This window comes from Pelobates fuscus, chromosome 2, assembly GCF_036172605.1.
Source record: "Pelobates fuscus isolate aPelFus1 chromosome 2, aPelFus1.pri, whole genome shotgun sequence".
NCBI classification, from domain to species: domain Eukaryota; kingdom Metazoa; phylum Chordata; class Amphibia; order Anura; family Pelobatidae; genus Pelobates; species Pelobates fuscus.
In genome coordinates, this window is record NC_086318.1 from 369,740,943 (window position 1) to 369,753,628 (window position 12,686).

The 12,686-nt window shown below is 40.4% G+C and overlaps 1 protein-coding gene across 1 annotated transcript in view; it reads right to left on the reverse strand.

Annotated features, from left to right (window-relative positions):
- Positions 1–12,686, reverse strand: part of ACSS1 (acyl-CoA synthetase short chain family member 1) — a 101,023-nt gene that overhangs the window by 24,786 nt on the left and 63,551 nt on the right. The window contains exons 8-10 of the mRNA XM_063443703.1: positions 7,793–7,885; positions 2,777–2,889; positions 1,880–2,006 (exon numbers count right to left, since the gene is read on the reverse strand). Of these exons, the coding sequence (XP_063299773.1) occupies positions 1,880–2,006; positions 2,777–2,889; positions 7,793–7,885 (333 nt within the window). The remainder of the gene's footprint in view (positions 1–1,879; positions 2,007–2,776; positions 2,890–7,792; positions 7,886–12,686) is intronic.

The window sequence follows — 12,686 nt, forward strand, 5'->3', positions numbered from 1 at the left end:
AAGCCTCCTGTGTGTGATAAAAGTTTGATTTTCAGAGCAGGAGATATAAACATCTGGAATAAGTTAACATCTGATTAAAAATGAAATCATTTTGTTTTTGTGTCAGTCACAGTCAGTTGAGGTGTGGCTAGGACTGCAGAAATAGAAACAAAAGTAGTTTAACTTCTAAATGGCAGATAATTGAGCAGTGAGACTTCTGAGGCATGATCTATACACAAAACTGCTTCATTAAGCTAGAGCTTGTTTTGGTGATTATAGTGTTTCTTTAATTGGCAGCGGTACTTCAACTTTTTGAAAACAAATGCACTTCTCTACCCAGATTTATGATTACCGTATATACTCGAGTATAAGCCGAGTTTTTCAGCACATTTTTTGTGCTGAAAAACCCCAACTCGGCTTATACTCGAGTCATAGTCTGTATTATGGCAATTTGCATTGCCATAATACAGACTGGGGGAGAGGGGGGCTGGCAGAGCTGTACTTACCTTTCCTGCAGCTCCTGGCAGCTCCCTCCTCCTCCGTGCCGTCCGTTCAGCACCTCGGTCAGCTCCCAGTGTAAGTCTCGCGAGAGCCGCGGCTCTCGCGAGACTTACACTGGGAGCTGACAGAGGGAGCTGCACAGACCGCGCGGAGGAGGAGAGAGCTGACAGGAGCTGCAGGAAAGGTAAGTACAGCTCTGCCAGCCCCCCTCTCCCCCCCACTGAACTACCAATGACACTGGACCACCAGGGAAGGAGCCCCCCTCCCTGCTATGTATCAAGCAGGGAGGGGGGACGAAAAAAAAAAAATAATTAAAAAAAAAAAAAATAATAATTAAATAATAATACAAAAAAAAATAATATAAAAAAATAAAAATAATAATAATTAATAATATATTAAATGCCCACCCCCACCAACACATACACAAACACACACTGCATCACACACACTGCATCACACACACTCACACTTCATTCATATACACACACTGCACTCACACACACTGCACTCACACACACTGCACTCACACACACTGCACTCACACACACTGCACTCACACACACTGCACTCACACACACTGCACTCACACACACTGCACTCACACACACTGCACTCACACACACTGCACTCACACACACTGCACTCACACACACTGCACTCACACACACTGCACTCACACACACTGCACACACACACTGCACTCACACACTGCATTCATACACTGCATTCATACACACACTGCACTCACGCACACTGCATTCATACACACACTGCACTCACACACACTGCACTCACACACACTGCACTCATACACACACTGCATTCATACACACACTGCATTCATACACACTGCACTCACACACACTGCACTCACACACACACTGCACTCACACACACTGCATTCATACACACACTGCACTCACACACACTGCACTCACACACACTCACACTTCATTCATATACACACACTGCACTCACAGACACTGCACTCACAGACACTGCACTCACAGACACTGCACTCATACACACACACACTGCATTCATTATATACACACACTGGAAATAAATATTAAATTAATATATACGCACACACACTGCACTCATACACATACACACACACACTGCACTCATACACGCACTGCACTCATACGCACTGCACTCATACGCACACACTGCATTCATTATATACACACACTGTAAATAAATATTCAATTAATATAATTTTTTTAGGATCTAATTTTATTTAGAAATTTACCAGTAGCTGCTGCATTTCCCACCCTCGTCTTATACTCGAGTCAATAAGTTTTCCCAGTTTTTTGGGGTAAAATTAGGGGCCTCGGCTTATATTCGGGTCGGCTTATACTCGAGTATATACGGTACTTACGAAAATAACTCTTACCTGGATAAGCTTTGAAGTAAGCATCATAAAATCTTTGGTGATCTCCATATATTGTTCTTGCCATGCCAGGCCATGGCTGTGCGATACACAGGGCTCCCGAAACATCTCCACCGTGAATAACCTTGCCCTATAATACAAATAACAGAACAAGGTAAATAATTTAATAATAACATATTAATGTTATTCAAATCATGAACTAAATTATGAATTAAAATAAATAGTCCACTTAACATATATTTCATTCATTTGAAATGAACTTGGGGATGAGGCCAATTCCACATGTATGGAGGCAATACAATGTGATATAATAGATCGCTCAGCCTGGGGAACTGGCCGCCTGGTGAGCAGAAATGGCTGACAGTCCTATCCCTGTGACCAGTCAAAATGACATTTTATGCTGGAGGATAAAATTCAATTAATCATTTAGGAATATATGTCTAGAATTTTATTTTAAGATGTCCTCTTCTTTTCTGAAAGAGTCATCTCCCATTTTCTTACACATTGTCCCGTCCACACCACCCTCATATCCCCCCTGTTTTGCACTATTTACACACAAAAAAAAGAGTGTTGAAACTAGATTAGACCAAAACTTTATTTTTGTGAAATAAAAATATGCTGAGTACAGATCGATCAGTATAACTAAAATGTTTTCTGACCAATATGATACATCATACGGCCACAAGTCTCTCAGGCGATGGCACAACCACTATCCTGTGCTAAATAGACAGACGTATCATTTATGAATCAGGAGAAGGCAACCTTTCCAGATGCTGTAAAATGTGTTTCCAAAGATGCTCTGCCAGTGTTTAGACATCTGTAAATGTTAGATGTAGCCAAATCATGTTCTAAGCCATGAACCATAAGCCATTTGTGCAGACGTGTGAATGTTATACTTACATTCTCATCCAGAAGAATGGGTTGAATTCCAAAGAAAGGTCTCATGGCCATGGCTGGGATGACCTCTGCATCTTTTTCGGATGGACGGGGAGAGATACAGATCCCACCAGTTTCTGCCATTAAACAACACAAGGAAAACCACTTGAAGACACTGTTGTATTCAAAGCAGAATACTGGGGAGTACTAACAGTTATACACTAATTAAATCATCTCTTCATTATTGTGATAAGTATTCTTTTTTTCTTTAGAAAGCACTACACCAATAACACACTATTCCTTTTAATTGCACTCATAGTCACAGATACTGATATAGATAGATATCACATGAGTAGTTCCGTTTCAACACAAAACATAAAGAAAACATACAAATACCGTCAGTCTCAAATTTCACAAACACAATCAACAGTGCATGAACATAATCCTAAAAGTAGCTAATGAAGAAGGTAACAGGTCTTCTTCATACACTTTCCTCAATGTTGACTACTGCAATAAGGGACTACAAAAAGTACAAAATGTCTAATACTACAATATTATACCTCGATTTTCAGGAACTAACTTACTGATGGCTCTCATAAAATAAACCAGACATTGGGGTGTCCCCAAGAGTGCACAGTCAGCAGTTGATAGCAAAAGAATCGTGCACAAGGTGTATATGCTCTGTGAATCTGTAGTCCTCTGATCTTTTGTTTTACTAACATCTTGGGAAAGAAATTAGTGCTTGGGGTATATAAGAAATTATTTGGTAGTACTTAGCTGATGGTCCTAATCAATAAGTCAGGCTTAGCTCAGTGGAACTAATGGAAGCTCCCTGCCAATCACAGCCCAGGCTTAAACCTTTAACAGTTTGACTACTTACACTTGAAGGGGCCCAGAGCACTTCTGGCACTGTAAACACAATATCATGATGTAGTGGTGATGGTGCTTAGAGTATTCCATGTCTTAAAGCAGTGCTCTATGGGTACAGTAAAGGTTTCTGAGAGATACTGTTTGACTTGCAGATTTATGTAGCAGAAAGCTAAATGCCTAACTACATCTCCCAGATGGGCATCATGTACAATTGCATTTGTGAAGCAAAACTACAGTTTGGAGTGAGAGGCAGAAAGAGTGGGCACATGGAGCATAACAATTTATCATTTAGAATAAACAACAAGGTTAATAAAAAAAACAAACAAATAAAACATGCAGCATATTTACTGTAATCTAGAATAGACCTACAAATACAGCATAGAGTGCAAGCGAAGAGCAAATCAAGCCTGAAACCCAGATTGGGGTAACCCACAGTAAACTGGCATCAAAAAACACCCAAACGCACACTAAGGCCGGATAGGTTACAAGGGTAAGACTAAAAAGGATTAATTATCTTTAATTATTAATTAGCTTTAATAAAGAGAATTTCTGGCTTTTAGCCTTAGCCTCCAACCATTCAGACCTTCGTGTCTGTTTGAGTCTTTTTTCGTTCATGTACTGTAACCTAACTAAAAATTACACTGTGGCTATTGTAAAGGCCCAAAGGCAAGTGAAGAAACATGTCAGTTCTATTATTGTTACAACCAGGGAATTTACCTTTTGGATCATTCCTGCATTACCCCGAACGTGTGGGGGCCTGAAGGGCATCTTTAAGCAATAGTCATCTACCCTTTGGCATGCTTAGTGAATTAATTTACTGAACTAGCAGTCTGACTTTGCATTTATCTGAATGGAACTGTGACTTATTGCTAATGTCCTCCTATCATAATTATACCCTGCATTAAATCACAACGGAAATCATTGTACTTTAAAAATAACAACAATAATAAAATTTAAACATAAACCAGAAATGTCAGATTACGAGCAGCCATTCTGCACAATTAACCAAGCCTTGTGAACTCATTTATCCTGAGAATGAATTATCTTCTTGTTTATCAGTAAAGAAGTAAAGTGAATGGATAAAGCGCTTCAGTCAACTAAATTACTTTTATTATGCGGCATTAGGATATCCTGCCCATTATCTGCGTTCTGAGATTATTACATTCTCAAACCAATGACTCTTAATCATTCTCATTCTGCCGAGTCGAGTATGAGATAACGAAGAGATTTGTGCAATCTACATTATCAAACTTAATTGAACTGTTTATATATTATGAATATCGCCATCCAAAATAGCGTGTGAATGCAAAGTTAAATGTTATCTATATTATATTATATTTTTGCACAAAATACAATCAAAAGCTATGAGCACCACTTAACAAATTAAAAAGACAAAACCTCAAAAATTAAAGCTCTGCAAATTAATTTGACTAAGTACATGCAAATGAGACCCCACTAATTATCATAACTTAATCGTTTTAAATCTCCTTAAGTGAAGCTCAGCTGTAATTGGTACAGCAGGACCCTTGTAAGGCAGCGATGGGTAATGCCAGTTTATCCCTCTGCAAGATTTGAGTGTATTTTATTTTTTTAGGTTGCATCTATTGGAGAGGTACAAATAAGAATAATTATAGCAACCTATTATAATTATATAAGCACATAAAAAAGGTCCCAAATTACTACAATGTCAAACAAATAAAATGTCATAGGAAAGAAAAGAGGGACAGAGAAATTTGGGCCCTAAATAGAGACTGGCCTTCCTAAATAGGGACACTTGGGAGGTGTGGGTCTGTGTCAACTGCACAGGGGTGTGGGGACTTGACATACAGTTGCTTTGTTTTACATTCTTTATATTCTGATGTTGAATAAGCTACCCTCACGGTTTGACAAAGCTCTTTCTTCCCTTGCTGCTAACACTAACTCTCAGCCATACATTTTGGCATGAATCAAAAACTTCAGATGACATAAATCCAAGATAATATTTGCATCACAAGAGTCTACCATTCCCATACACGTATACGAAAATTATAAACTGTTCTTTTAGCAGCCATTTCTGTAGCTTATATTCTTTACTGCTGTTTAGTAAATTTCCAGGAGATAGCAATAAATAAACAGTAACATTTCTTTGCTGTAAAAAGAATGCCTTTAATAAAGTGACATGCTCTTTCACAGCACGATGTAATAAATGTTAAACATTAATTTATACATCCAAAGACACTGTAAGAGAAAGTGTTCAAGTTATTTTCCAGGCGCTATTATGATGCACATAGATATACGATAATGCAAGTATATCAGGAGAAGGGAGGTATGTTTTAATGCTGGTTTCTGTGTTATTACAGAGTGCAATGTTACATAACTCAATGACCTGTAAAAATCCATATATTGTATTCTTCTCCTTTCCACGTGACGTTATGTTTTGCTTATTGTTGCTTTATAGATCTAAAGGAACATTAGAGTGAAAGGTGTACAAACATGCATCCTATTCGCTATAGCTGTAATATCACTATTTAGGTTTACCACCTCCCTGTAACCTATGTAAAATGCGAGTTTACTAACCTTTATTCCAGCTGCATGAGGGTACGCCGGTGCTGATTCTGCCCCTGATTTGCTTCCTCGGTTGAGATCATCAAAACTGACGATCTCAGCCAATCCAATGATTTCCCTTAAGAAAGCATTGGAAGATTACTGTGCATGTGCGACAAAACACTGGATTAATGCATCTCTATGAGGAATGTTCAGCATCTCCATGCAAAGTGTTCAAAAGCTGAACTGCAGTGCTGCATATTGTTCAGCACTGACCCGGGAAGCACCTCTAGTGGCCATCTGAGTGACTGCCACTGGAGTTGTCCCTAGGCAGTAATGTAAGCACTGCCTTCTATGAAAAGGTTGTGTTTACATTAAAATGTCTACAGGGTCTATAGATATTAACAGCAGCCTTCAGTTCTAGAGCACGACATGTCACAGCAAGTGGTTACAATGCAGAATTTAGTTAACAAAGCATTAAATGGGGCAATACTTTCCCATTACATATGGAAATTAGCCAGAATCACTCGCTAAAATTAATGTCAGTAAATACAGGTCTTTAGAAATAGCTGAAATTCTGGAAAAAAAGTAAAAAAAACGAAAACAACTGAAAAATACGTTATTCAATAAATACTTAATATATTGATAAAAAGTTTACTAGAAACCTACATGTTTGCTAAATGTAATGACTAATTTGTTTTCAGCTGTTCAAATATAAAAATATAAATATATTTGAACAGAGCAGTAAACCACCTGCTTATTTCTCCATACTCTGGGATGTGGGATGGGAGGTGAAAAAACAAACAAACAACTTGGTCATATCCCTGTACTCCCCCCCCCCCCCCCCCCTCATGTGTAGCAGGTTGCAGTTGCCCAGTACTTAATATGTCTTAACCTATATTACATCATGGGGAGAGATAGGGAAAGACCTCCAACACTAAAAGTCCTCTGTGTTAAAAGGGGATCTGTTGGATGCACAATTATATTATTTAGCCTTAAGCACAAAACCCAGGGGCCGCCCATTTATTCATGATATTAACCAACGGACTGCCACAAAAGATGTGTCCAAATGGATATACCACATCCCCAGTTAGCAGGAAGCCCAGGTAACCCACTTTCCATTTATTTATTTTGTGTTAGAATTTATCTAGTGGTGCCCATGGTACTAGCGGGGAAAGGTTTGGTAGGTCAAAATCTTCCACACCATGGCCAGCCACCAATGGACTTTCTACTTTTTTACCAGCAAAAACAAGGTCGGCAGAAATTTCTGAATTTTCAAATTCAAAAACAATTCAGAGTTAGTTCATTGGTAAATTATGGAATTCCGATCTTTGGGAATTTGGGGGTTTAGAAGAGAACAAGTTATTAATATAATTTCAACAACAGACTTTTTTTTTATATTTAGTGAAAACCCCACTGCACTTTCAAGATAACACCAGGGATTTTCCACCAATTGTGTAATTCTGAGGAATTTCTTTCATTTAAGGAATGGCGCCAATTATCTTCTACGAGGAGTGCGACACGATTTTCTCTTGAGTGTTTGGAGCTCAATATTTTTTAATTTATTTCCTATTTGGACTAATCAAGTGCTTCATCACAGTTTATTCAGTTTCCTGCAGTAATGTCAACCTTTCACGGTATTTTTACCTGTTTGCCACCAAGTGTCCACAAGAGTACATCTCTTCTCCCCCACCACGTTGTAAAACCACTCCCAGGCTTCATGGTTGATTGGTTCACCAACTAAAAATGTAACAACAAAAAAAGTCTTTAACAACTATCACATGTTATTGACCAAGTTACTATCTAGCTGGAAAGAAGGTAAAACTGTACATAGAACTTTATCAAGGACAGAAATTTCCATAACATGTGACAATAGCACAAGGGAATGCTGGTATCTGTCCTTGAGCGTTGCTTTTTTGTAGAATGCTAATGATATTGGCCAGTGTGTGGTTTCATGCGTGGCTGGATATTTGGCCTAAAAATTGCTAAGCTCTGTTAACCTGCACTTTAATTGCTCACCTGCTATTCCAGGAGACCTGAAAATGAGATAAATATTTAACCCTAATTGTCCACACTATTAAGTCTATATTATCTTTGCCAGAGATTTGTAGGAAATACAAGATAATCACCCACTTGCGTTTTGATTGCTCCTGTTTCCCTATAATGAAATATCACAACATTTGCACATATGTGAAAATGATGGAAAGTTCCTACAAGAAACAAATGGCTCATCTTAGCTGGTGCCATTCTTAGCTGTTAACACAATTTAACAGCTTAGAAGCTGTAAACACAACATGCATGTCACATGCCAACAAAATGTGACCCTCATTTAACAGGACCAGCTCTATCACTATTGAAACTGAAACAGATTGACATGATGATATAGATCCCTGTTACTCCTTAATGGGTTCTTGGTGGCTACAGTGCATACAATGCATATGATTTGCATAATATTATGGGAGAGTCGTTTCACCACATGACATGACATAGCATTAAGTGTTGATTAGTTTTTGGTCAATAACTTAAATATAAGGGATTATTCATCAAACTGTGAAAAACAAATTGTAGCACTTTGATTTTCTGCACTACAATTCACAAGCTAGTGAATATATCCTTATCAATGCACTATGACCTTAATGTAATATTTTCAAATGATTTAATATTTTTGGATAAACTTTTCAAATTATGATTTTTTTTAAATATTAAAATATCAAAAAAATATTATATATATATATAAAAAAAAATTTTTCAAAACATTAAATAATGTTAAAAGTTTATAAAAAAAATATTACATCATTTGAAAAGATTATCTAAAAATATTAGATTGAGGACTTTGTTTTAATAAAAGTGTACAACTTTTAACTAAACGTTTGACCTACCCTCTAGGTCACTGTTACTCTTGCACCTGGTGACAGCCAATGTACAGGGTACAGTAGCTGTATAAGAATTCTGATATCACGAGTATCACCAATTGCTATTGTTGGACTCCTTACTATTGACGGTATACAGCAATAGACACCCTAAGGATGTCCAAGGCATCTGATTACCATGGTGCCATGCCACCTACTGGGTATTGTCGATGGCAATACAAATGTCCAATACATGGCAACACAATGCAACTTGCACCAGCCTGTTGTCTGGATGCAGCAAGCATGAGACATCCACCAATAGATTTTCCAACATTGCCCCAGAAAGCTGTTGTTAGGATTTGGGTTTGCTAGGGTCAAGTTTAGAATAACATACACAGTCAGTTTTGTAGAATACATCATTGTAATGTTCTTAAAGCCATGATGCTGGCAAATCACCAAGGAAGATGTAGTTAACAACATCTGGTGTGCCAAGTGTTGCGTACCTAAATATAGGGTATTAGAAGACAGCCTTATCTAAAAAAATACTTAAAATATGTATGGGTGCTCTTAAAGAGAAGCATTAAATTAAGGTGCAATAGATACAAAGCGAAAGTGCCAAAATGGTCTCTCTCACAAACACATGGGATCTTGCAAAAACCATGAAGGGATTAAACTCCCTTATATTATGACTCTGGTAGTATTTACATCAAGGAATATTAAAACCAAATTAAGAAGATTAGCGACTGAGGTTGGAATTAGAAAGTTCAATGAAAAAACACAAAAGCTTTATCCTCACAGCAAACTTAATCATCAGGGCTAGTAAAATGTTACCACAATGTTTGTTGTATAAGATAATTCAATTAATACCTGGGTAACTTTTTATTTTGTAGCGACTTTAATACCATTTTGATTTATAATATTTTGCTTATAATAATTGCCTTTACCTTTTCCGTAGTTTTCATATCTTCACTATTTTATCAGCGTTTGAAATAATTTTCCTTGAAACTTATGTTTCATTAAAAAAAAAATATATATATATTTTAAAATTCCTTTAATTGAGATAAACCTGATCTTAATTACTTATTTATAACCATGGAGCACTTACCAAATCCCAGTCAAAACTCTTCAGTCCATTACCCCTCCACATGAATAATTAAAGCGGCACTGTCATGCCGAACTTACCTTTCCTCAATCTCTTCCTCTTCTCCCCCTCTCTCAGGATCTGTTATTCTTTTCTTCCTGTCTTCTTTAGTTTTCTTTAAAATTATAAGACAAAGTAGGGACTCTTTGCCTTATGGAGGATTCCTCCGCTTGACCAGCTCTGACCAGCGGAGGAGCAAAGTGTGCTTCATTTCCGCTGGTCAGAGCAATTTTCCCATGATCCCTAGCTTTCCTCCCAGTTCCCACAATACTTCCTGTCAGTATTGCCGAAAGTCCTGTCACTTAGACAGAAGGCCGGCAAAACTGCCGAATTGCATCCTAACAGAATGAGAAGAGTTTCTCCATTGGTGTTAGGATGCAATTCGGTACTTTGATCGTATCGGAATTTCATTCTAATGAATGAAACTCCGATCCTATTCATTGCTGTGGCTGCATCTTGCAGCCGCTTAGTAGATAACTCCCTAATTCCCACGGTATCAGGGAGCTATCTACTAAAAGGCTGAAAGACCTGAATTGGTCTTGAAGCCAAATGTACTAATACTAAGTAAAGATTACTTAGTATTAGTAAATAATATGCCCCTACTCGCTATACCGCGAGTAGGTGCATGTCTAGTAGGCAGTGAGCAGCCTGTGGCTGCTCACTGTAAAAAAAAACAAAAAACACCTAATAAACCCCCCCCCCCCCCCCCCCCCCCGCGCGGGGGTTAAAGATTGGGGGGACCTACTGTCCTCCCCCCCTGCCCCCCACCCCTGCGCTGTGGGTGGGGGCCCTAATAAAATAATAAGGGGGGGGACCTACTGTTCTCCCCCCTGGCCCCCACCCCTGCGCTGTGGGTGGGGGCCCTAAAAAAAATAATAAGGGGGGGGGACCTACTGTCCTCCCCCCCCTGGCCCCCACCCCTGCGCGGTGGGTGGGGGCCCTAATAAAATAATAAGGGGGGGGACCTACTGTCCTCCCCCCCTGGCCCCCACCCCTGCGCGGTGGGTGGGGGCCCTAATAAAATAATAAGGGGGGGACCTACTGTCCTCCCCCCTGGCCCCCACCCCTGCGCTGTGGGTGGGGGCCCTAATAAAATAATAAGGGGGGGGGACCTATTGTCCTCCCCCCTGGCCCCCACCCCTGCGCTGTGGGTGGGGGCCCTAATAAAATAATAAGGGGGGGGACCTACTGTCCTCCCCCCCGGCCCCCACCCCTGCGCGGTGGGTGGGGGCCCTAATAAAACAATAAGGGGGGGACCTACTGTCCTCCCCCCGGCCCCCACTCCTGCGTGGTGGGTGGGGGCCCTAATAAAACAATAAGGGGGGGGGACCTACTGTCCTCCCCCCCTGGCCCCCACCCCTGCGCGGTGGGTGGGGGCCCTAGTAAAATAATAAGGGGGGGGACCTACTGTCCTCCCCCCCTGGCCCCCACCCCTGCGCTGTGGGTGGGGGCCCTAATAAAATAATAAGGGGGGGGGACCTACTGTCCTCCCCCCCTGGCCCCCACCCCTGCGCGGTGGGTGGGGGCCCTAGTAAAATAATAAGGGGGGGGGGACCTACTGTCCTCCCCCCCTGGCCCCCACCCCTGCGCTGTGGGTGGGGGCCCTAATAAAATAATAAGGGGGGGGACCTACTGTCCTCCCCCCCCTGGCCCCCACCCCTGAGCGGTGGGTGGGGGCCCTAAATGAACCCCCCCCCCCATTAAGGTGACTAGGGGTCCCAAGCCCCTAGTCACCCCCCCCCACCCAAAACATTCTATCCCCTACCTACCCCCCTCACCCTAAAAATAGTGAGGGGGGAATAAAATAACTAACCTGTAAAAAAAAAAAATTAAACTTACCATTTGACGTCTTCTTTTTTCTAAATTCTTCTTTCTTCAGCCCCCAAAAAAGCCAAATAAAAATCCATCATACCCGTCGCACTTTAAAAAAAAACAAAAAAAAAACGAGCGCAAAAAAAAATTAATCCATGTTCACCCATGGAGGGCACGCCGCGTACTGAGCTCCGCAGGGCGGATCAAGGCTTATATAGCCTTGCCCCGCCCTGCAATTAGGCTTAGAACACACTGATTGGTTGGTTTAAGCCAATCAGAGTGCTCTGTGTCATTTTACACAGCGTGGGAAAATTCTAAAGAACTTTCCCACGCTGTGTAAAATGACAGATCACTGTGATTGGATGGTTTTCAAGCCATCCAATCACAGTGCTCTGTGTCATTTTACAAGCGTGGGGAAATTCCAAAGAACTTTCCCAAGCTTGTAAAATTACACAGAGCACTGTGATTGGATGGCTTGAAAACCATCCAATCACAGTGATCTGTCATTTTACACAGCGTGGGAAAGTTCTTAAACCAACCAACCAATTAAACCAACCAATCAGTGTGTTCTAAGCCTAATTGCAGGGCGGGGCAAGGCTATATAAGCCTTGACCCGCCCTGCGGAGCTCAGTACGCGGCGTGCCCTCCATGGGTGAACATGGATAAATTTTTTTTTTTGCGCTCGTTTTTTTTTTTTTTTTTAAAGTGCGACGGGTATGATGGATTTTTATTTGGCCTT